This window comes from Strongylocentrotus purpuratus, unplaced genomic scaffold (genome assembly GCF_000002235.5).
Source record: "Strongylocentrotus purpuratus isolate Spur 01 unplaced genomic scaffold, Spur_5.0 spur5_scaffold_21, whole genome shotgun sequence".
NCBI classification, from domain to species: domain Eukaryota; kingdom Metazoa; phylum Echinodermata; class Echinoidea; order Camarodonta; family Strongylocentrotidae; genus Strongylocentrotus; species Strongylocentrotus purpuratus.
Window position 1 is genome coordinate 13,705,867 of NW_022145607.1, and position 25,974 is coordinate 13,731,840.

Sequence of the window (25,974 nt, forward strand, 5' to 3'; positions counted from 1 at the left end):
ATCCTTGATTACTAAATGAGCTTGTACATAGGCTCGTTATATGAGTGGAGGTTGGAATTCGTTTTTTAAGGACCAAATCTCCCTTTGTGTTTTTACATATCTTATGTATCGATCAAAGCGGCAGATCACCTAATTCGTCGAGGTGACGAATTTAATGTCTAGTTCAATTTGAAACATTTCTATACTGTGAGTAAAGCTGCTCGAATGTAATACGACAAGTCGGAAAAATTCCTTTTTCTGAATGCATCGTGGACCATTATGTAAGATTATTCGTCTTCATTGCACGAAGCCACTATGATCTGCTGCCGTTACATCTTCATGATCTTTACTATCAGAGTTTCAAAAGGAAGTTGATCCCATATCAGGAAAAATGAGTTTGTTACATGACGTGTGGACATAATAACATGTGAAGAAGTTATCCAGCTGTAGCTTCTGTTCCTCTTCCGATTCATCTCGAATTTTACAGATTTATTTCTCTTACTTAGTTTTTACGACCACTATCGCTATAGTCAGTGGCTTATAGTCAGCGTGCACACGAGTCGCGTGCCCCAACGATTTAGGTAAGGGGGGGGGGGGACACAAGATTATTTTGAGAAGAAATTTTAAAAGGGAACGTGAACAGAAGAGTACGGATCCCTCCTATACACCCTACCTCAATTATTGAATAACCTAAAATCAGATGGCCATTCAATAGCTGGACGCACGCTTAGCCTACAACTAAGGTCTGCAAATATTATATTCATGAATGTTTGATATAATTCGCATAGACCGCATATTATGATTTATCTTTATCTTCTTTATTCATTACAGTGGTTATCAATACCGTTTGCTATGACCAATGAAGCTGTGGCGCCCCTGTCTGAAACCAAATTTGAGTGGCTCGGAGAATGGGATACCGACATGCTTGGAGTATGGCTAGATAAGTGGATGCTACTGGTATGTAAACCCAAGGGTGGATCCAGCTGGCGGCAAGAAGGGGGGGGGGGCAAATCTTGAGAAAAATTGTTGCGCCAACTCAGCCGGCCGGTGAATAAGCGGGTGGGGGGGGGGGGGTGTAAGAGCACGTATATATATATATATATATATATATATATTTATATATATATATATATATTAGCCCAGTTTTTGAGGAATCATTATGCGCCGACTCAGCTGGCCAGGGGAATAAGCGGAGGATGCTGGAGAGGAGGACCACTATTTTTTTTTATTTTTTTTTTTTGGGGGGGGGGCAAAAATTTTCAGATACATATATAATTATTATTATTATTATTTTTTTTTAAACCTGCAGGGAGGGTATAGCGGCACTCGATTTCCTGAAGTTTTCTTTCTTCGTTTTAGTAATAAATATTCCGAACGTTCGTAATTATCTGAATAATACTCTGATGGTTTGTTTATCTGAAGATATTCGTTATTACGAAAATGAAATAGCATTCACCATTACATTTTGTTGTTGTTGTATTACTCTTCAGGTGCATTTATCAGAAAGTTCATGGTTCCGAATACGAAGCAGAGTTCATTATTCCGATGGTTCGTAGTTCAAAAAAATAATAATAATACCTAGGGTTCATAATTACACATAGATGTTATGGTTCTGTTGCATTTTCGGAATTGTGAACCTATGGAAATATCAAGTCTAATTCGTTTTTTTTTCTCGGAAGTATACGAATAGTATACGATGTATTTGTATAGTTGTTCATTCACTTGACACTTCGAATTCCTTTATATTAATAAATGTCAAGGCATTCAATGGCCCTACCAACAGTTGAAGGGCCATGTAGCTGATATTCAATGAAGATGAATTTTCATCTGCCCCTCTCCTCTTCTCTCTCTGCCTCTCTCTGTCTCTCTCCCCCCCCCCCCTCCCCCCTCTCTCTCTCTTCTCTCTCTCTCTCTCTCTCTCTCTCTCTCTCCTCTCCTCTCCTCTTCTCTATCTATCTCACTCTCTCTCTCTCTCTCTGTATATCACTCTTCCCCCTCTCTCTATCTTTCAATCATCCAGATATTTGGCGGCGTGCCATGGCAGGCCTACTACCAGCGAGCCCTTGCAGCCAAGACCCCGAGACTTGCCGCCAACTTGTCGTTCGCTGCTTTCTTTGGATGCATCGTGATGTCCGTCCCTGCCTATATCTTGGGTGCAGTCGGTGCAAGCACTGGTGAGTAATGATAATAATTGTCATAAGAATAATAATGCTGCTTCAACTAATACTAAAGTATTTATTTTGTTGAACTAAAAGCCGACCGTAGATTTTAGATTTTAGGATACGTATAGATTCGTTTCTTCTATTTCTTCTTTTTCTTCTTCTTTTCTCTTTCTTCTTTTGTTTTCTTCGTCCTTTTCCTTCTCCTCTCATTCTTTTTTCTTCTTCCTCTTCTTCTCCTTCGTCTCCCCCCCCCCCCCCTCCTCATCGTCCCTTTCTTCTTTTTCTTCTTCTTCTTCTTCTTCTTCTTCTTCTTCCCTTCTTCTTCTTCTTCTTCTTCTTCTTCTTCTTCTTCTTCTTCTTCTTCCAGAGGCGGCGGGCCCGGGGGGGGGGGGGGGAGGGGCACAGTGCCCCCACTTTTTCAAGTACCCAAAAAGTGCCCCTTTTCCATAGGAAAAGTGCCCCTTTAACTTTGTAAGAAACGCCCCTTTTTACATAAAAAGTGCCCCTATTACTTTGATATGTGCCCCTATTAAGTTTTTAAAGTGCCCCCTCCCCTTTCCACCTCTGATATGTGCCCATTTTATTTTGACACGTACCTCTTTTCCCTGACAAGTTCCCAGTTTCCTTTGCAATAAGTGTCTATTTCCATTCTCATAAGTGCCCTTTTTAATCTCTAGTAGGTGCCCCTTTTCCGGTACGAGAAGCGCCCCTTTTCACTTTTGTTAAGCGCCTCCGTCACCTCTTATAATTGCCCTATTCAAATCTTAGTGGTGCCCCTTTTACTTTGACAATTGCCCTTTTTCCTTTGTAAGAAGTGCCCCTTTCCCTTTTAATAACTACCTCTTTTAACTCGGATAAGCACACCTTATATGTTCACATGTGTCCCCTTTCCTTTCTAATAAGTGCCCCTTTTCCTTATGATAAGTGCCCCCATTTAACAAAGAGCCCTTCGCCTTTTCATAAATGCCCCTTTTCACCTATGAAAATAGTCCTTTTCATTCTCCTACTAGTGCCCCTTTTCATGTTTGGTAAATGACCCTATTCAGTTATGAGAGATACTCGTTTTATTTTGACAAGTGCCCCCCTTTTCTCCTGATAAGTGCTCTTTTCATCTCTAAGAACACCCCCTTTTATTTTGACACGTGCCCCTTTTCCTTCCTAATAAATGCTCTTATTCCTTCATAATATCCGCTTTTCATAAAAGCCCCCTTTCACCTCCAATAAATGCCCCTATCAAAATCTGATCGGTGCTCCTTTTCTTTCAACAAATGCACATTTCCCCTTATTATTAGTTCCCCTTTTTGATTATCATAAGTGCCTCTTTCATATATGGTGTGTGCCCCTTTTCAGATGCAATAAGTGCCTCTGATAAAGTTAACCTTTTTAACAATGATACGTGCCCCTTTTCCTTTCTTATGAGGAACCTATCCCTTTTTCAAAAATGCCCCTATCAAAATCTGATGGTTGCCTCTTTTCCGTCGACAAATGCCCAATTTCCAATCTCATAAGTGCCTTTTCATCCCTAGTGAGTGCCCCATTTTCACCTCTGATAATTACCCTTTGTACTTTGACACGTGTTCCTTTTATTTTCTAATAAGTGTCTTATTCCTTCGATAAGTGTCTCCTTTTCCTCTCATCATTAAACGTGTCCCTAACTTCAAGCGACTAAGAACAATATCTCCTAAAGATCGCTCGCTATGCTCGCTCACATTTATAGATGTTATAATTATGTTAATTATCAAGGGTCTTTTCAGTTTTACTGTTATGAGAATGTGCTTATTTATAACCCGATGAGGATTGGTTTTTTCCTCTTTATAAGATGTAGTTTCGCACTGCCACCTCACAAATCTTATATTTTTCCTCGCTCGCTTTGCTCGCTCGCAAATGATTTTTTCGACCATCACACCCAACTGCAAGGTATGATGCTTAAGCAATATTTTATACAATGTATAAAGAGAAACAAATATTGACATCCTCCCTGATAATGTAATCAAATTATAGGGGTATATACCAATGTCTAAAAATTGTATATTTTCGCTTTGAGATTTCCCTTTGTAGGTGCCCTTTTTTCTCCAGAAAGTGCCCTTTTTTGTTGGTGCCCCCCCCCCCCACTTTGGAAGTCGCTCCGCCGCCTCTGTCTTCTTCCCTTTGTGGGGTTCTTCCCTTATAAGAATGTTATACACATTAATGTATGTTAGTGTTCACTCTGGGCATATATACGCAGAGGAGTGAATTGTTAAAGGGTTGATTTTTTTAATCAAAAGCCTATAACCGTGTGTACGGGTATTTCATTATTTTTGTTTTAAATACATCCTGTTGTTACTGTTGTGCTGTTATGATTTGATGGTATCATTTTATAATCTAATGTCACCCTGTTGTGCAGGGGCGGCGATTTCTTTTCATGACCCGGGGGGGGGGGGGGGCGAAATGCGAGGGACACCTCCACTCTGACACGTTACGCAGGCCCTGGGAACGTTTTTCAAAGTGGGGGGGGGGGGAGGGGGCTAAAGTATTTACGATCAGGTAGAGCAAAGCAAAGCGGAGCGGAGCGTACATTGGCGTGGGGTCCAGGGGCAAAGCCCCGGCGGGTGTCAAGGGGCGGAGCCTAATGAAGCTCAGGGGTTTTAGGCATTTATTAAGGTCAGACGAGCATCCTCGGGGCGGAGCCTCAGGGGTCTTAGGCATTTAATTACGGTCAGATGAGCATATTTTTATACCTTATTTGTGACACTGGCATGCAGGTCACTTATTGGGGTGGAGTCCAGGGGGCGGAGCCCCCAGAAGCTCAGGGGTTTTAGGCATTAAATTACGATCAGATGAGCATCAAGGGGCCGCTTTAAGGCCCTTGGTGGGGTCCAGGGGGCAGGGCACCCGGAAGGTCAGGGAAAAATCATGTCATTTCTACAACATTTGTAAATCACTGGTATCGAATTAGAAATAAACCACGTTTGAATTTCTTTTTGGGGGAATTGCCACCACCCCCCCCCCCCCCGCCCCGCCCCCATCAGTACGCAAATGCGAGGGAGCATAGTGAATGAGAGGGGTGAATGTGACGGAAGTGACTACCCCCTCACAGGTTTTTGTCGTTTTGTTGTATTACAAAATTACATTCCTTAGCAAAACTATAGTATAAACGTTAGCAATATACCATTTTTCACTCTTCAATTTTCTCGGTATTTACTTGTTCATTTTGAAGGATATTATGCGAGGGAGCGTAGCTACTGAGTGAGAAGATTTTTGCATTTTTATTTGTTTAAACACTGCCCTCTTGGGCCCTCCAGAGCCTAAAAGTGTGTTGCAGTCTTTAGTCAGTATTTGCTATACATTTTTTTGTGTGCACTTTTTCAAATTTTGAGGGGGGACGATCCCCTCCTACTAAATCGAGGGGGGGACGTGTCCCCCGTCCCCCGGGATCGCCGCCCCTGCTGTTGTTACTCTCTATTGACAGTAAATTCTTATTTCCTTATAATGTGAACAAGATTCGATCTGAAATAATAACCTAATTGAAATTAGCAACGTCATAACTATCATTTTGTTATCATGAGGTAGTGTTATATGCATGTTTCAGTTTCAGTTTTATTTTTCATTTTTCCTACAGAACCGTAATTTTGACAAGAAATTAAAAATATACAATTCAACATTCAATAATATAATACATTTTACATGGTTTAAAATTATGAAATAGAAAGTATACATAAATATCCAGTATGGGTTTTAAAGAAGTTTTTTAAGATAAACCTGTGGAAATGGAAGGATCCACTGAAAAGCAAAGCTTGTAAAATGTGGATCCTCAAAATTATGACAAACATAATTTTTGTAACATATAAATTTCTTGACTTGAAAAAAAATATGTTTCAATCTATAAACAATCTTTAAATTTACAAACAAAAATAGATAATTAAAAAAAAAGAACTCGTGCATCCAGCTAAGAAAATCTTTTCTATTTTTATCTTATTCTTTTACATTTTTTTACAATCTTTTAAAATGTGAAATAAAGACAAATAATTGTTTCTCCATGTTTAGACTGGGAGATGACGGGCCTCAACTTAAACAAGACCGACCCGTACGAGACGCCCAGCATGGTCCTTCCTCTCATTATTCAGTACCTGACCCCTCCCGTGGTCGCTTTCATGGGACTGGGCGCTGTTTCAGCAGCGGTCATGTCATCGACCGATTCGTCGGTCCTTTCCTCCAGCTCCATGTTCGTAAGGAATATCTATTCCAACATCTTCCGACCAAAGGTAAAAGTGTAGGATGATAGCTTCGTGGAAATCCTGAAGAGAAAATACATCGGCAGGAGGCAGACTCTTGTGTGACACTTAAACACACAAGTCCTAAAACCTTGAGCCGAGCCTAGCTCTGTCAGTGTATGGTTGTATCATCTAATAGTTGTGAGTTTATCCCTGGGTATCGTATCGTTCAGATAATGCACAACGACTGGCAATGGTTTGTGCCTGCAAACTAGCAAATTAAAGTTTAAGGAAACGTGCATATTAAACTATTTGACTACTCGGTCTTCATCATAATAAAAGAAAAAAACTATAAGTTCTTCATTGCTAGATAAGAGAGTGTGAGAGAGAGAGAGAGAGAGAGAGAGCGAGGAGGGGGGGGGGGGGGGGGTCCACGCTGGCGTATCCAAAGGCATGGAGATTGAGGGGACAAGCAGTGAGGGCAATTATAAATTTTGCCTTCACAATGAGCAAATAATAAGCCTACTATGCATGACCAATTCGTCGACACGTTCGCTTGGGGTGCCCCTGGTAAAGGCTGCCGACGCTTTTGGGCAGCAATAGATATTCCAAAGCAAATCGGTTTTATCAAACCTTTATTTATTTATTTATTATAGTTTTATTTTAACAGGGTGGTCTCATTCAAGTTCATTTCTGAGCCTGCTCTCCCAGAGAGCCCTGTATTCACATAAAAAACATGTACAATAATAACATGAATTCAAAACATACATACAAAGGTAAAATATACATGGTATATACAATAATTAAACATAGGTAACGAAAAACACGCATTAACAATAAATTATAAGGAAAAAAAATACAACTATCAAATTGAAAAAACTAGATGAATGAAATGTAATAAATAAAGGTCAAATTAACGTGAAAATATGTTTACAAGGGAAACTGAAAGGTTTTGACATTCTTTTTAAAACTTTGCAGCGACTTACAATTTTTAATATGATAGGGTAATTTATTGTATATTTTAGCTCCTGAAACCGCTAAGGTTTTCGTTTTAAAATTTGTTTTACACTTTGGAATGAATAATGGACTGTTTAAAGCATAACGAGTAGAATATAATATCGGTCTTTTACTTATACATGGATTAAGATATGGTGGTGATAGGTCGTTTATGATTTTAAAAATCAAGATGCATTTCTGATATGTAATTCTTTCCTCTAATGACCGCCATTTCAATTTACTCATTAAAACATTTTGGGGTGTAAAATATTCGGCACGAAGAACTAATCGTGCATATCTATTTTGTAATTTTTGCAACTTTGTTAGATTTTGTTTCGAAGTATTTCCCCATACTGAATTACAGTAGTTTAAATGCGGTAGGATAAGAGAAAAGTATAATGTAATAAGATTCTTACGGGAAATATAATTGCGTATACGTCTAATGCAGGCAATCGTACCCGATACTTTCTTAACAACTTCGTTTACATGTAACGACCATGTTAAGCTTTTGTCTAGTGTTACACCTAGATATTTCATACTTTCGACTGAGTCGAGTACATTGTCACTGTAACGAATACAAATATTATTATTTTGAATTTTTCTTTTGGAACCAAATAGTATTGTTTTGGTTTTATTTGCATTTAAAAACAGTCCATTGTATTTTAGCCATTTCAAGATACGGGTAAAATCTTTTTGGAGATTGTATTCACAAACTTTATAATCCTTTCCATGATGAAATACTGCCGTGTCATCGGCATATAAGGAAATCTTTGTCTTAGAATGGAGTTGCAGGTTACAAATATCATTCACATAGAGGCAGAAAATTAATGGCCCCAGTATTGATCCTTGTGGAATTCCTGATTTCACAGTTAGAAAATTACTCTTAGTCCCTTGCAAGAATACACATTGTTGCCTATTAGATAGATAGGATTCGGACCACTCAAGTTCAACTCCCCCAATACCATACAATAACATTTTCTTAATAATCAATGGATGTGGTATAACGTCGAACGCCTTTTTCAGGTCAAGAAAAATGGCTCCAGTGACCAGACCTTTGTCCATATTGTCAAGTATACCTTCGACTATTTCAGTCAAGCATGTTAGAGTTGAATGCCCTGGTCTAAAACCTGATTGCCGTTCACTTAACAAAGAATGTTTGTTTAAGTAAGAGTATATCTGATTGTGCACTGCTTTTTCAAATATCTTTGACATTGTGGGGAGAATGGAAATAGGTCGGTAGTTAGTTAATTCCATTTTGTTTCCACCTTTATGAATAGGGGTTATTTTAGCAACTTTGAAGTCATGAGGAACGTACCCTTTTGACAATGAACAATTGAACAATACTGTTAAGACTCTAACAATATGTGGGGCAGCTATTTTAAGTAGCTTTGGAGGAAGATCATCAATACCAACTGCTTTTGAAACATCAAGCTTGAGTAGTTCTTTTAATACAAAACATTCCTCGATCTCTGTAAATTTGAATTCATGTGCTGTTTGCGGTAATGTTTGCAATGCATTTATATTGAGATGAGAATCATTCGCTCCTGTTAGTTGGCTTTGAATATTATTGAAACTTTCATTAAACAATTCTGCTACTTTTTCTTTGTCTACTACAATTTGGTCATTTACAAGAATTTTATGATCAGAATTGGCATCTTTCTTTGGGAGTAAGTCTTTGAGTACTTTCAAGGATTTTTTCATATCATTACCATTTTCAATGCAAAGATTCTTATAATATTGTTTCTTTAACTTCTTGTTCAGTACATTTGCCTTATTTCTGAATTCTTTAAACTTTTCCCAGTAGTCTGTAGTTCTGTGTTTATCAAATTTGCATTTAAAATAATTCCTATCTCTTGCGATACATAAATATTCGTTGGTAATCCAAGGTGACCCCCTAGAACGTTTTCTTACTGTGACATACGGTGCATGAAGATCACAAATGTCTTTGAATTTACATTTGAAAATATTCCACATATTCTCAACATTGTGATTGTTTAAGTACAAATTATCCCAGTTTATATCTTTAACATCATTTTTGAAAAAAATTTCATTAAAGTTTCTAAATGAACGGTAGGTACTCACAGAACATATAGAAGGCGGTGGTTTTTCTTTCAATACAAGGTATATCAATAAATGATCACTTAGACCGATAGACCGTGTGCCACTCTCCAGTGATTTCAAATTATTTGACACAAGAATTAGATCAATAAGGGTTGTACTATTAACGGTTATACGTGTCGGGGTCCTTATCAGCTGAGACAAATGCATATTGTCACTCAGATCATGTATCTGCTTTGAAAGATTATTCTGAGTTAACATATTACAATTTAAATCACCTAATATTACAATATCATTTGATAACATACATATATTTTCTAAATTAATTTCTAGGTTATTGAAAAAAGCACTTCTACTGTTAGGTGGACGATATACAACTCCAAGATACTTTGGTTTGTGATTGTGTAGTCTTATCTCTAGCCACATAATTTCTAACTCACGGTCTTCAAGATCAGGTCGTCTAATATATGATATATTTTTTTGTATAAAACATCCAACTCCTCCTCCCTTTTCGTCTCTATCTAGTCTTTCAAAATGATACCCATCAATTTGTAACAATGAATTACAAATGTTTTCACTTAGCCATGTTTCTGACAAGGTCAGAATTTCGTACGGATTTTCTTTCAAATATAATTGCAGATCATCCACCTTATTTCTAAGACTACGAATATTTAAATGTGCAATTTTCAATCCTTTACCCTTTGGAAAGTCATTTATAGAGGTACAGGTATTCGTACTTAAGTCAATGTCTATATCAACAGAATTTGTATGGTTCAAGCTCACATTTCTATCTTTTACTATATCCTCAACATTCCAAAGCGGCATTTCTAGGAAAATACATTTGGTACATTGCCAATTGTGAAACTGTTCAGTTTTATCATCATATTGTTTGGAAGATACATCTCCACATGAAATATGTATCCATTGGTTACATTTAGTACAAAGTAGCGCTTTTTGATTACACTTTACGGGTTTCTCACATATATTACAAGGAAAGACATTGACCATGGTTAAAATGATGAAATAGGACACACAAAAAAACTTGAAATATAATTACAATTAATTTGAAATAACGTTCGTCTCCTTCTCAATTAAATTGAATATAACGCTTGAAATTCTCAACATGAGCCAAGCTGGCATTAATTTGGGATAATTTTGATCTCTAATAATACCTCCATTTTGTTACAAAGAGTAAATTGTTTCGAAATGGCAAACAGGTACATACAAGTTCATGAATAATTTCTCCAGCACCACCATCTGTGGGTGGAGGCTCAAACACTCAGTTCAAATTATATAGCAGAATTTCTCATATATACGCTCAGTTTGTCTAAGTCTCTCTCTCTTGTGACATTCACTCTTCCTTTTCCTTCTTTCAGTTTAATGCAGATACGTCCATCTTGTGTCCATGTCTTATCAATGATTTTCTTGAATTTGTTTCTAACCTTCCAGAGTAGTTCTTTCCGCTTCTTAGTGAGGCTTTCATTGATGTAGACATGGTGATTATTCTCATCGCTAAGATTCTTTAGCTTGAATCGTGCACTGTAGACTTGCTCTCGGGTGCGATAGCTATTGAATTTAACGATGATATTCCTGGGTGTGTGGCTATAGTTGGTCGTCCCGATGCGCGGTTTCGTCGATCCGTCGCTTTGGGGTTTCTGCTGCCCAAGTCGATGACTACGTTCGACGTCATCCATCTTGATATCGACACCGAGGTCCTCCTTGCAGAGTTGTATGATTCTGGAATCGGTATTCTCATTCATCCTCTCAGGTACACCACTTATCACAAGGCATGTACGTCTGGAGTACTGCTCAGCATCATCATTAACTTCCTTTAATTCGTCTATTTCCTTTCTCATCGCCGCCATCACATCCCCTTGATTTGCAGAATTAAATTCCAACGAGTCCAAAACTTCTTGACAAATTGACTCCTTTAAATCATTCAGAAGCTTTCCTTGAATTGTTCGAGTGAGCTGATTCACAAATTCGTCGTCTTTGAGAAGACTTTCTAATACTTGCCGAATGGCTAAATTGAGTTCAGCATCGGGCTCTACGGAAGTAGATTCTGGCGCCGCGGGGCTTCGTAGCTTGGTCACGTGATCTCCCGATGCGTGAATTGGCGCCGGTTTACCGGGTTCCTTTGTACCGCCCGATACATCAGCGGGAGCTGGTGGGCTCTCCACGGCACCTTGGGTAGGGACAATGGTTGGGTGTGTCCCGTTGTTTGCTGCAGCTTCTCGTCTTGGCTTTCCTGATCTTGTAGGCATTTTTACTGATGTTTTGCTGGTAAATCAAGGGTTTTGGGTCCAATTTCTACAAGCGGTAGTCCATGTAACGATAAACAGTTCTTGTTTTCGAGGTTTTCGAGGTAATATTTCCAGTATAGCTCAGTTTAGCTCATTGTTGGAGAGAGCTAGGTCATAACACGTCCGCTCATCACGCCGATCAGATTAAGACGGGCTTCTCATCAAACCAATTAAAATAGCACTTAATGAGACCATCATTTCGTAGATTTACATCTAAACATTTTCTCGAAGTCGCATACATTAACACATTGACGACTGAATATCACATCATAACGACTAAAAAATGTCATTATTCCATTTTTGTTTGTGTTGCTTTTTTAACAGGCTTCTGATAAGGAACTGATTTGGGTGTTGCGAGTGACCATCTTAGTTGTTACTGGACTCGCGACACTTCTAGCCCTGACACTCAGCTCCATCTACACTCTCTTCGTTCTCTGTTCCGACCTCGTATTCGTCCTCCTCTTCCCTCAGCTGATCTGCGTCATTCACGTGCCCAAGGCGAACACCTACGGCCTCATCCCCGGGCTCATCATCGGCCTCATTCTCCGCCTCGGCGGTGGTGAGAAGGCAATCAGCCTCCCGCCTTTCATTTATTACCCTTTCTACGACGAGGAAAAAGGTCAGCTCTTCCCTTTCCGAACACTGGCCATGATGTGTTCGCTGATCACGACCATCGCCGTATCCTATGGCGTCTGGCTGGTCTTCAAGAGGGGCTACCTCAGCAAGAAGTGGGATGTACTGAACCGCTTTCATGACGAAAACCACAATACTGAGGAGGCAAAGAAGCTCAATACCAAATACGAATTGCAGGAAAACTTATAATTGATATTAGACTAGCGGTTTTTAACCTTTTCTTTGTCACAGCACCATAGTTTCGCGTCACCCCAATCAAAAATTCATCACATAATATTCATTTTGCATCACTCTATAGCACTCATCAAGTGTCATGTACATAAGTATGGGCACTAGAATGGAGAAAAATGTTGATATCAGCACACTAGAAAAGATAAAAGTATGCGGGCACCTCGCCCCCGAAAGTACTTGAGTATAAAATCACATATTGATCATGACCTCGATACATGAATATGAGAATATGGGTTCTCGGGCACCTACCCCCTGGACATCCATCCCCGAATAACCACCCCAGTCAATTACTTCCTATAACTACTACCCCCTAGGACAACTACCCCCAAGGGCAACCACCCTCTAAGAACCCCCCCCCCCCCCCGGGACAACTATCCCCCAGAAAACTACCCCCAGGACAACTATCCCCCGGACAACTACCCCTTGTCTGGCTTGTCAGGGGGTAGTTGTCCGGGGGTAGGTGTCCGGATACGGAGAATATGAATTTAAGTATTGTATACGCTTCCCCCGTTCGGCATTATTCAGTTTAGTTTAGTTCCATACGTTTCACCGTTTTACTTTTTATATTGATATCTTGCAATGTTCATTTTATGATGGTGATGGTGGTTATTTTACCTGACTGCTAAGGAAGCATAAATGCTTGTAAGTAAGCAACCACATGGCCGACGGCTTTAGGTCGTCTCCGAGGGACCTGGTAATGAGGATAACTGCCTTACCAAAGGGCACTAGCGCATAGCCTTGGTTTCGAACCCTGGTCACCGGATTACGAGACCACTGCTCTACCGACTGAGCTATCGCGCCTCCTCCTTATATACTGGGAATTAATAAATAAGCGATACTGATTTATGTCCACCATGTTCATTATCACTTTGTATCACGGGCGTCAATCATGGGACGGACAGGGGGACATGTCTCCCCTCCCCCCCCCCCCAAAAAAAAAATAAAAAAAATAATAATAATAATGATAAATAAATAAATAAAACAATTCAAGGGTGGGGGACACAATATCGAATGTCCTCCCACCCCCCCCCCCCCCCCATGTTTTTGACCTTATCATAAAGCTCAAGTATTGCATTGTGAAGATCAAACCCTGTGTCCCGTTGTCCGTGGCACACACTTGTTTTATATAATGCGAGGGCAAGTCTTATTACTTGTTGGATTTTAAATATAGCGTATAATAATTTTGAACTCCAACTGCAGGACCAGACGGTCTGAGAGGCTAAAAATGCAATTTGTGCAATTTGGTATTATTTTCTTTTTGTTCTCATTCTACTGAAAATCGATCATATTCAACTAGTATATTTTTATAATTCAGTCGTGGTAGTGACGTATGCGATGCCCGTTCGCTGAAGTGAACTTCTTTTTCAGAAATGTAGGCGTCGGGTTTCGCTTTAACGTTTTTTAATATATTTTGTTTACCTTAGCAGCTAAAGTGTAACGTTTCGCTATACCGTAAACTATTAAACGCCTAAGTAACTGAAAAAAAAGTTCACTTCAGCGGATAAGTTATTATACAAAATATGCATGCGCATGAGTTCATTATAATGATCTATCCGCACTCGAGTTGAGGGTGTGTGTATCTATCACACGAAGCCGCTACCCAAATCGCAAGAAACGAACCAAAAATCTCAGGAAATGGGCAGCCCCCCCCCCCCTCCTCCTCCTCCCTCGCGAACGGCTGGATCCGCCACTGGCTAACGTGTAAACTGTTGCTAAAGCGTAACCTGATGTTTGAGTGGAGCCTGCTGTTAAAGGTACTATGTCCCATTTGCAGGCCAACAAAAAATGAAAAGATTAAATTTCAACGTCATTTGAAAGACAATACTAATTTAGCACTTCCCTCAAAACGAAAGGGCTTAAAAATTGGTTTTAGTGGGAAAATAACGACCATTAGTTGTCGAATCGACTTACGTAATTGCAATCTTGCTTGATTACCAAAGAAAAAGATGTCAGTAAGTCACTCAATAGTGTCTGACAGTGAAGTCTAGAAGGTTAACGGGTTTCCTTGCATTATTTGAGTACTAGGACACTGCTAATGTTTAAATTTTACAGATAAGAATTATGACATATTCATAATTCCTGCAAAGTTCTACAGAATTTGGTGTTGGCTGCAAAAGGGACACTGAGTACCTTTAAAGTGTACCCTCCTGCTAACGTGTAACCTGCTGTTATAGAGTAACCTGCTGATAAAGTGTAACCTGCTGCTATAGTAACCTGCTTCCATAGAGTAACCTGCCTAAACCTAAACCTAAAATATTACATCTTCCTTTACTTTTCATGTTTAAGGATAGGAATCACGGGTATTCGTTTGACTTAATAGTTATAATTTATCGTTAGTCTATATAGGTACCATCTAGAAGTGAAAACTTCCTTCTAAAGCCTCAGGTATTTGAAATATATTACTAGCCAGTCAATTTGATCACTTACGTGTCAAGCATATACATGTCTTGATCGCATATGAATTGATAATCCTTATTCTTGGTGTCAATGTATCCTTTTGCAGGCATTTTATTCTTTCCCTCTCTCGTATGGAAATAATTATGAAAGATATATGGAAACAATACAAAGTCATATAATTGTACAAGTATGTGATTATACATTACTTCAAATAATATTAAATGTTTAGAAAATGACAAACGGTGATGTATATAAAATCTTTTATGTTGATAATCTACCTGCTTGTGTTTTGCATAAATAATGGCAAATGATATATGAGTAAATCTGATAGCGATAATCATAAACGATTTTTTTTATTTTATTTATTTATTTATTTTTTTTTTTTTTTTTTTTTTTATTTATTTATTTATTTATTTATTTTTTTTTTTTGGGGGGGGGGGGGTAAGTTATAACACGTACATATTTTTGTAAAATTAAGCATTCTTATACCTTTCTTGTTTCAGTCAAGAGATTGTTACAATTGATTAAAGACATTCATATCAAATCTTTTAACTTTCCTCTGTACCTTTTTAAGAACGTAAACCATGTTTAATATAGTCATAGGCTTCTCGATTTTATTCATACTCCTGCAGTAGAAGTTTGACTTTGTGCGGTTTGAGATGGCTTAAATTGTCTTTGACAGATAGAATATATAATTCATCATTATTCTCCATGCCAACTATGCATATATTCTACTCATATTGAGAAAAAAACTACATTGTACTATATTTTTTCAATAAGCTGCATATTATATTCCTTTCCCTTTCCCTTGTATTTTGTAGTTAATTGTGAGTATCAGTTCATGGATCCCTGTAATCTCCCTTACCCTGTTTTAGCGTGTATTTGTATTTTATAAACCTAACTTTTGTCATTTGTAGTTTAAGGAGCCTATATCCACAACAAGCTCTGCTTTTCCATATAGGCTCCGCCACTATATCTCTTAAGTTCAACTGAAGGACAAATTACTGTATATGAACAGTGTGTATCGGTTTTCTATAATTATGTACATCTACATTATACTCTTTGTACTCTTTGTAAAATGAGATATTGCGGAAGCTAATAAACTATCTATCTTGATTTTTCCCTACTTTATCCGTGAATGAATGGAAGCCTGAGTTAGTTTTGTGGGCCCTGTATAATAAGCAAATCGTAAAGAAAATAGACCATTTTTGTAATAGATAGATAGATAGAAATGGTTTTTATTAAAAAGATCATCGCAGCCAATGGCTGAATTGCGATCCATTTCACAAGGTTATATACAATACAATTGCAATTCAAATTGAAATAACACAAAATATGACATAAATCAATAATCAAACATATAGACATTTCATAAAAATTTATTGATCAGATTCAAATTTTTGTTAAAAAAAGAAAGAGATAGGGAGAGGTGTAGGAGAGGGAGAGTTGGAGTGATGACAAAGAGAGAGAAGGAGAGAAAGAGGGAGAAGGGGGACGGGAGAGAAAGACGGAAAGAGATAGAGAGGGAGATAAAGAGAGAGAGAGAGTTGAAGAGAGGAAGAGACAGACAAAGGGTACCTTATCATGACAGATGAGGGGAGATGGCAAGAAGCATTCAGTAATGCAGAAAACTATCAAAATTCATTCACATAGTTCAATCATGGACTGTGAAATTCTAAAAATATTGGTATTACGTTTTATTCAAAAGATTTATAAAGTAAGGAAGAGAGCTGCACTGGAAGCGTTTTGTTTTACATTGGTATTGTTTAAACTTTGATTGAGATCTTAGAGAATAAGTGCTTTGTTGTCTAAGAGGTAAACATTCTTTAAATTGTGGGTGTTTGACAAGTGCATTTGCAAAGTCTATACATAACTGCTTACGTCTTGCTTCTAATGAACATAGATTGCACGTTTCCAATGCTTCTTCATAATTTTCATACTGACGTCCTAAAATGATTTTGCAAGCTCTTTTCTGAATACGTTCTAAAGTATATACATGAGTTTTTGTTAAATTACCATTAAAAACCGGTACCCCATAATCTAAAATCGAACGAATGTATCCTTTATATATAAGTAAAAGGTCATCTACAGGCAATCCATACTTCTTAAGGCAACGAAACATAAACAATTTCCTATTACACCTTTTTGTGAGATCGGATACATGACTATCCCACTTTAGGTTTGAATGTAAAAGAATTCCGAGGACTTTGGCTTGATGAACATAAATTAATGCTTTGTCGCCAATGAAAATTGAAGTTTGTTCATCACAATGTTTCCTACTGTTAGTAAGGATTTTAATTTGTTTGTACCAGCCAGCAGGATTTGTTGTTTTTAGATTACGTACTCTGGTATTATAATACCTAATTTTTTGTTCTTTAATCAAACCAAAATTGATCAAACATTTAGCTTTGTTTCGAAGGAGACGCCAAAGAGATCGCTCATTTCTGTGAAATGCCAATTGTCGCTGGAGGATGATAGTTTTAACTCTTGCTGTTACCCATGGTCATAGGCGCCGGAAGTGGGGGGGGGCAGGGGGGGCAGTTGCCCCCCCAGTCAAAAAAGTGGGGGGGCAAAACGCATTTTTGCCCCCCCAAAACGCCCCCCCCCCTCCAAAAAAAAAAAAAAAAAACAGTAAAGGAGTAAACATGGTTTGTATTTTTAATCCAAAAGAACGTAACAATAGTAAAAACCTGAATTAAATCACATATACAATTCCAATCAAAGAAAAAGGAAAGTTCACAGGAATTAAATTTCATAAACATTGCGCATGCCACCTATACGGTATTTTAAATGGAGGTCTCTATTATAGCGATACGCGCATATCGTGGACATATTGTGCGAGAATGGGAAAGCGTGTCCGTTTTTTTCTTATAGGGGTGAGAAGACATGAGCCCCTGAACGCTGGCGTACTGATAGGGGGGGGGGGGGTGGGGTTATGTATTTCTTATTCGAAACAAGTGATTTACAAATGTTGATGTTGTGACATGATTTTCCGGCATTTTTTCTCCATTTTTTTTGTAAGTCATACCTTTTTATGCGTTTGTTGGAAAATAAGAAATTCCCACATTACAGTCAGGCGAAATACGCTTATTTAGAAGCCTTTATGTCATGGTCTGCAAAGTGGCTGGGCTCGAGCCCCCCCCCCCCCCCCCCCCCCACCCCTCCTTTTTTTTAAAAGTATGTTTAAGAGAAAAAGAAAGAAAGACGGAGAGAAAAATAGGTGACCTGCCAATGTCACAAATAAGGTATAAAAAATGCTCATCTGACCGTAATTAAATGCTTAAAACCCCAGAGCTTACGGGGGCTCCACCCCCGGACCCCACCAAGGGACCTAAGGCGGGCCCCTGGATGCTCATTTGACCGTAATTAAATACCTATAACCCGCGAGCTTCCAGGGGCTCTGCCCCCTGGACCCCACCAAGGGCCCTAAGGCGGGCTCCTGGATGCTCATCTGACCGTAATTAAATACCTAAAACCCCTGAGCTTCCGGAAGCTCTGCCCCCTGGAACCCCACCAAGGGCCCTAAGGCGGGCCCCTGGATGCTCATCTGACCGTAATTAAATACCTAAAACCCCTGAGCTTCCGGGCGCTCTGCCCCCTGGACCACACCAAGGGCCCTAAGACGGCCCCTGGATGCTCATCTAACCGTAATTAAATACCTAAAACCCCTGAGCTTCCGGGGGCTCAGCCCCTTGACCCCCTGCCGAGGCTCATGCCCTGGACCCCACGCCAATTTACGCTCTACCTGATCGATAATACTCCACTTTGAAAAACGTTCCGCGGGACCTGCATATAACGTGTAAGACTGGTGGTGATGCAGATTTTTCGTCTGCCCCCCCCCCTTCCGAATTTTTTTCTCATTACGTCACTGCCCCTGGAAAGTGAGCCCCCTGGAATGTTTGCCCCCCCCCCCCCCCCCCCAATCCCAAACTGCTTCCGGCGCGCCTGCCCATGGTTTATCAATTTCATAACACTGAATCTCTTTAGCTGGTAAAAACATATTCAATTGATATTGTACTGTATCTATAAACACTTGGCATTTGTTATGTATGTCATTTTCACAGTTAACATAATTCCAGTCATAATGAACAATCCAATTGCCGAAACTTCGCATCCCACTACTCTTTAGTGGGCGGATGACCTTCTTCGATTTAAACTTTTTCTGTTTGTAATCAGACCTGTTACGAGGCAACCATATAACACAATTATGATCACTTGTACTAATAGGAGACAAAATATTAACCTCTTTGTACCAATAACTATTATTAGTTATTATTTTGTCCAGAATGTTCTCACCCCTTGTAGCTTGAGTAACAACTTGTTTAAAGCCACCAATGTTTAAGATTGGCTGGGTGTCGAAATCGTTAAAATCCCCTAATAATGTAACCTAATCTAATGCAAACGTCTTTGTTAAGTGCCTCGTTGCAAAATATTTCATTTACCTGTTACGAATAATATTATTCAATATTCAGATTGCGGATTGCATACATTAATATGTTGACATATACCTAAAAACACGAATATTTGCCGCATTTTGCATTCTTAGTGATTGAAATGTAATTATTCATGTGAATGAAGTTATAACGAAATATTTGTATTGAGGCACTTCATAAGGCATTGAATTTGATTACAACGAATTCAAAATGGTCTTTAGTCGTTTTGTCATTTTTCATCTCAGTCGCAAGATCTATAGAGACTGGATCCGGTAACTTTGTCTCAGATTCTGAAAGAAAATCCTGGATTTAGCTCATGCTGCAATGATAATTATTAACCTTTAGGTCAGTCAGGAACCCCATGATCTTTTACAAGCCGATCGCCTGTCTGATTATCAGTATTTATGATTGGAAATTGAAACCAAATTTAGCGTTTGTCAAACGGTTTTCATAACACTACAGTCTATCGGGGAAAACGAGTATGGTAAAACCGGTCACTCAAAGATTTTTACTATTTCTAGGCACTTAACATTTTGAAGCGCAATTTCTTTTGGGCTTCAATATTACACCATATATCACAGACACTGAGTGATAACACTAGGGCCGCGCATCTCAGATTTAACAAATGTAAACTAAAACAACACAAATTATTACGCTACTGTGGCGGACACGATTTCGCCACCTTGGCTTGGCACGGAATATTTGTCAGGATGCCCCGTATCTGGCCAGGCGCTCTCCGTCCGTTTGGACAAAATATATGCCCGTAGCTTAATGGCTGGAGTTATTAACTGCTCACACGTATTCTCAACAATCATTCGTCCATCGACTACAATCGGTCACCTAAACGTCTCGTTCACAGCATCAATCAATTGAGCATCCTTCGAACAATCAATTTCCCTTGTCAAACACTTGTCACAGGTTCTCGTCCCTTGGTTTCACTGCTCCAAGAAATCAAACCAATCATGATGTGTAGGTTGAAAGTCTTTATTGCGATCCATTCAACAATCGGGTAACTCAGTACAAGTACAGTGCAAACTATGTGAGACTTAGCTTAGAGGCTTAGGCCAGGCCATCTATCAGGTCAACTATCAGGCCAGCCTCGGTGAGGCTGGCCTGTATCGGATGCAGTGCAATGGAAAGCCCTAGATGCACAACCCTGACCATCGTATCAATTTCCCTATACATAAACGTGTAAAAGAACAATTATTTCCTCGTTAGTAAAACAACACTTCAACACAACATTTCTGCTAATCCCATAAAATCTTCACATATAATCTTCAGTATAACCCCTTATTCCTGATTAGATCACTACTATACAAGTAATATCCCCAAAAGAAACGTGATAATTGCACCAACATGATCAAAATATGTAATTTATGCTCATTTTCCTTCAGTTTGGTAATTGCTAAATCAACGATGCACCATATTGCTATAGCGCATGCTCGTACAACAGAAAATGCTTAACCTTCGTCCAATACTAAAACCCTGATTTGTTACACTACATTGACATGATTAAGTAGCACTGTTTAGAAAGAGAGCCATGGGTTTTTAGAGCAACTTTGAAGTCATGGAGGGCGGTTAAGTTACGAATACTAAGTGGCAGCTTATTCCAAAGGGACGGACCAGAATGCGAAAAGGCTCTATCCCCCTAGGAACTGCGCGTCTAATGCTATATATGGTCACATTACCCAAAAGTAGCCTGCTCGGCGGCCGAGCGGCGAGTTTTTAACCAATTCTGCCCGGCGGCTGCCCGGCCACCGAGCGGCGGCCGCCCAGGCACAGCTCGTTTAAAGGGCATCGCTCGGTCGCCGCTGAAGTTTTAGCGCGGAGTTAAAATTTGGGCGGCGCGGCGCCTGCTCACTTTTCACTCGCCGCCCAAATTACGCTCGGTGCCTGGGTGGTCGCCGCCCGGGCACCGACCTAATTGCTGGGCGATGCCTAAATTCCAGCAGTGACCGAGCAGGCTACTGATCGGTCGGTCGCTGCTCAGATTTGTGAGCTTTAAAGGTATTACAAAGTTTTGGGAAATTTTGAAAAATGGGTGGATAGTGATTCTTTACAATTTTGATATATTTGGATGCCCCTGTGGATGTATTAAAAACACCAGAAATTTGAGGCCCTAAAACACTTCTGCTTTCGAGAAAAATTGAATATAAAGATTTACCGGTGCTCCCGGTAAATTTTGATAAATTTCAAATAGCTCCTACGGCCGCACAATGGTAGCTGCGACCATGAAAATCTCAGAGTATGTAGTTGTGGTATATAATTTCCGAACGACAATAGCTAATCGGTCGATTTAAGTCAATAAGCATTGTTTTATAGCTTAATTAATATCTTGACCTTGAGAGGGAGCTATTCAACATAAAATGTTTATTAATTACAATTTCATAACTTTAGAGTCGATTTCGACCGCGACAACGATCACTGAATATTGTAGGATGGTATATGCTTCCAATATATTCATTTGAACCAAATTCATGACCCCATACCAAAACTTTGTATTACCTTTAAGTGACTCTCACACTCTGCCGTGTAGGCCTACCGTGTGCCACCGTGCGCGAAAATGTCTGCGGACGGTGGAGAACGGCGAGGGCACACGGTGGTTCGTTATCAAAGCGGGCAACACGTTAATAGGGCGTTGGCGCTTATTTACACCCGGTGGGACCCGGCGAAAGCATGTTCAAAACTTAGGCCGGCTGGCACCGGCCGCAAGTAAGCGGCAAGAGGACGGTGTTGAACGGTATGAGGACGGTATGAATACGTTATGAAAACGGTCACACTGTATGAACACGTTCATAACACGCTCATAACCCGTTACAGAACGGTGATAAACGGGCAAAAAAATACGCAGTAAATATGTGATCAAAAGATGAGGAGAAGTGTCGATCGTGGAGTTTCCTTGAAGAAAAATGGAGAGCGGACTGACCGTTGCCGTTCAAATCGGGGTATTTATGGCAGTCGTGTCATGACGTCAGCAGTCCGGGGACTCGCTCACAGGACGCTCCGAGCGGTGAGGGGACGCTAAGTGACTGGTAGGTGGCTGCTACAAACCCGGTGCACACGTTCGAGACCCGGTATGGGCCCGGTATGGAAACGGCCAAAATTTTCAACAAAAGTCAATCTGGGCGGTGAAGATGGTAGAAGCACGTTCAACACCCGGTATGCGCCCGGTGAGAACGGTCAGAAGATGGCAACGAAACGGTGAAAAGATTAATTTTATGATTTTTTTTTTTTTTTTTTTGCGGCCGGGGACAAGTTCGCTCAAAACCCAACGTTCTGGACTCTGTTGTTTTTAATAGCCCGGCAGGTGGACGGTAGGCCTACACGGCAGAGTGTGAGAGCTCCATAAGGGACAATAATAAGGAGGATTGAGATGAACGAAGATGTCTTGTAGGCTTATACTTAACGATTAACTTGATATTGTAGGAAGGAGCAGCTGAGTCATACAAGGAATGGAAAACTAGCAACAACAACTTAGAAATGATTCGGTCACATACCGGGAGCCAGTGAAGAGTTTTGAGAATGGGGGTGATGTGAGTTCTACGAGAAGAAAGTGTGACAATACGTGCAGCAGTATTTTGCAGTTTCTGGAGTCGAACAAGTTGTGTGTTAGGGTCTTAGGGAGCAGATAGAGAATAGAATTACAGAAATCTAAGCGTGATGAAATAAGAGCATGTACAAGTTTCTCTGTGGTTGAACGACTTAAGTATTTCCTAATGAAAACCTAGATTTCTCAGTTGATATCTGACTGACTTACCAATAATAGAAACATGAGTTGATAATGACATAGACGAGTTTCACATGACACCAAGGTTACGACAATGCGAGGAACAAAACACAAATAGTTTACACGGACTATTCTAGAAGGGGGTGGAGGGGGCCGGGGGGGGGGGGGGGGTAGTGAGCACATTTTTTTCTTCTCCCGAAATTTGAAAATCGCGCCGGCCGATAATTCGCTCAGTGGGAGGGGGAGGGGGGAGGGGGGAAGGGGGGAGGGTGAGGGGGGAGGGGGGAGGGGGAGGGGGGAAGGGGGAAGGGGGAGGGGGAGGGGGAGGGGGGAAGGGGGAGGGTTGAGGGGGGAGGGGGGAGGGGGAGGGGGAGGGGGGAGGGGGGGGGGGTAGTGAGCACTTATTTTTTTTTTTTTCATTGACCATAGCAAATTTGAAAAATCGCACCCCCCCCCCCCCTTGAGCGCTAGGGAGGGGGCCATCTAAAAAAAAAAAAAAAGGTAAAATTAACGTGTTTTTACACGTTTTTTCCCCAGGGTAGGGGGAAACGGGTCCCCGACCCACCACCCCCCCCCCCCCCCCTCTCTGGATCCGTGACTGCGCGCCCCCACGCGCCGTAATTTATGACCGCGAATCCTTCATTATTCACCCGCGGACCAAAAATAAACACATTTTTCTGGGCAATGTGGCAAGGAAGATTGGCTCTCACATAATAATAGGCACTCGAAGGCGGCAGTCAAATTTGGTATCAACTGAAAGCTTAGACATAAAAAAAAATGGTGGTAATAAAATTAAAGCGGAAATCTAAATATTATCTCTGGATTCATAAAAAACAGGGATAATTAGTCCATTCTCAGCAAATTAATAATAATAATAATAATAATAGCTAGTTCTTATAATAGAACTATAATAGTTCTTATATAATATATTATGATGATTGTGTTTCTATTCATTTTTAACCCAGTCATGCAGTGAAATGAACTATCAGGAATATGACATTGTGAGAGCAATTTCATAAAAATAACTTAAAAACTTCATGAATATGTAGGATTTTGCTGTTTGAAAGAGTAAAAGTTTTGGGTTAACCTCCCCTTTAGTTTGTTTATGTGTGTATTAAGGTCCTCTTACCCCCCCCCCCCCCCCCCCGCCTGCTTATTCAGCGGCTGGCTGAGTCGTTGCGATTTTTTTTGGGGGACCAATAAAAAAGAAAAAAATCTCCTCTTACCCCCCCCCCCCCCCCCCGCTTATTCAGCGGCGGGCTGAGTCGTTGCGAAATGTTTGGCCCGATTCCCCCCCCCCCCCCCCCCCCCCCTTGAAAAAATCCTGCGTACGCCACTGGTCCTTTGCAGTTGGGTATGATGGTATGAATATTGAGATTTGTGAGTTTGCAGTGCAAAAAATGATATCTTATAAAGAAAAAAAAATCCTGATGTGGTTTTAATCACAATCTAATCATGAAAGACTGAAAATATCTTTAATAAGAAACATAATTATATCAACTTTAATTATGAACGAGCGTAGCAAGCAAGATTTTGGTTGCTCTTCATCGCATTAAATTAGGAGCACTTTTTATGGAGAAAGGAAAAGGGAGCAAATTTTCAAAAGGGAAAAGGACACTTTCAGGGGTCAGGCATTTGATTACGGATAGACGAGCATATTTTGATATCTTATTTGTGACACTGGCAGATTACTATACAGTGCGTCCCAGCCTCCCAGGAAAAACGAAACCGAGAATTATCGATGTTTTATCGTATCTTAATCTTCGTCTTCTTTGTGCATGGCTGATCGTCAATGAAACGGAGTTTTTTTTTGTCAACTCTGTTCGTTGCTACGGCAGGCAGCAAGTGAAAACGAAATCGTTTTAAATCAAAATATGGAAATGTAATCATCACTTTAAACAAACACAACTTTGTTTTTCCTGGCTCATTTTTGCTGATTGAGGTGTCATATGAAAGGGCAGAAAATAAACTTTCTAGAAATTTGATTTTCTCTTTGAAATTCGGATACCGCCCGCCAAATGACTTTTTGGTACCCTCTCTTCAAATTATTTTTAATCACTCATGCGTGGAATATGTATCATATGAGTTGCATCAAATGAAAGAGGAGGATCTAAGCTTTACAAATATGTCATTTATTATAATTGTGATTAAGTTTAATATAAAACATCGATAATTCTCGGTTTCATTTTTTTTCTGGGACGCACTGTATTTTCATTGAATGACGTAAAGTATGGTCTGAAGCAATATTTCATTCAAATGAGACACTTGGTAAAAATTAGAAAATTTAATGTTGACCCTTTATTTTTATGAGTACATTTTATAAGTGAAACATTTTGCAAAAGCGGTGAGTAATTTCGTTCCGCGGGACCCAACAAAAATTCCCAGGTTGGTTTCCGGAAGCTGGAGATTATTTTCGCATCGTATACTGATTATAATTTCACTGATTTATACATCTATCCAATCTGTCCATACAGTGTAACATTAGTGACTTTTAGATTTGCACGAAGACAATGTGGATTGCTACGTGTGACGTCCTTTTAATGCACTGCCTTGACTGGACGTCACACGTATCCGTCCACGCCAATCTAAAAGTCCCTATTAACAACTCATCTGTGACCAGTGGCATAATGAGCTAAAACTTTCGGGGGGAGGGCAGAATGGGCAAAAGTGAGGAAAAACCCTGGAAGATCATGACATTTCAGCAACATTTGGTAGAAATGAAACACATTTGATTTATTTATTTATTTTATTTATTTATTCAATTTATTTATTATTATTATTATTATTATTTTTTTTGAATGTTTTATTTATTCATTTATTTATTTATTTATTTATTTATTTATTTTTATTTATTATTATCATTAT

At 39.7% G+C, this 25,974-nt stretch overlaps 1 protein-coding gene across 1 annotated transcript in view; it reads left to right on the forward strand.

Moving 5' to 3' along the window:
* The window catches only part of LOC583608 (high affinity choline transporter 1), a 36,593-nt gene extending 23,722 nt beyond the window's left edge, over positions 1 to 12,871 (forward strand). Inside the window, exons 6-9 of the mRNA XM_030995007.1 lie at positions 811 to 936; positions 2,000 to 2,153; positions 6,165 to 6,382; positions 12,013 to 12,871. Of these exons, the coding sequence (XP_030850867.1) occupies positions 811 to 936; positions 2,000 to 2,153; positions 6,165 to 6,382; positions 12,013 to 12,510 (996 nt within the window). The 3' untranslated portion in view covers positions 12,511 to 12,871. The remainder of the gene's footprint in view (positions 1 to 810; positions 937 to 1,999; positions 2,154 to 6,164; positions 6,383 to 12,012) is intronic.
* The last annotated feature ends 13,103 nt before the right edge of the window (positions 12,872 to 25,974 follow it).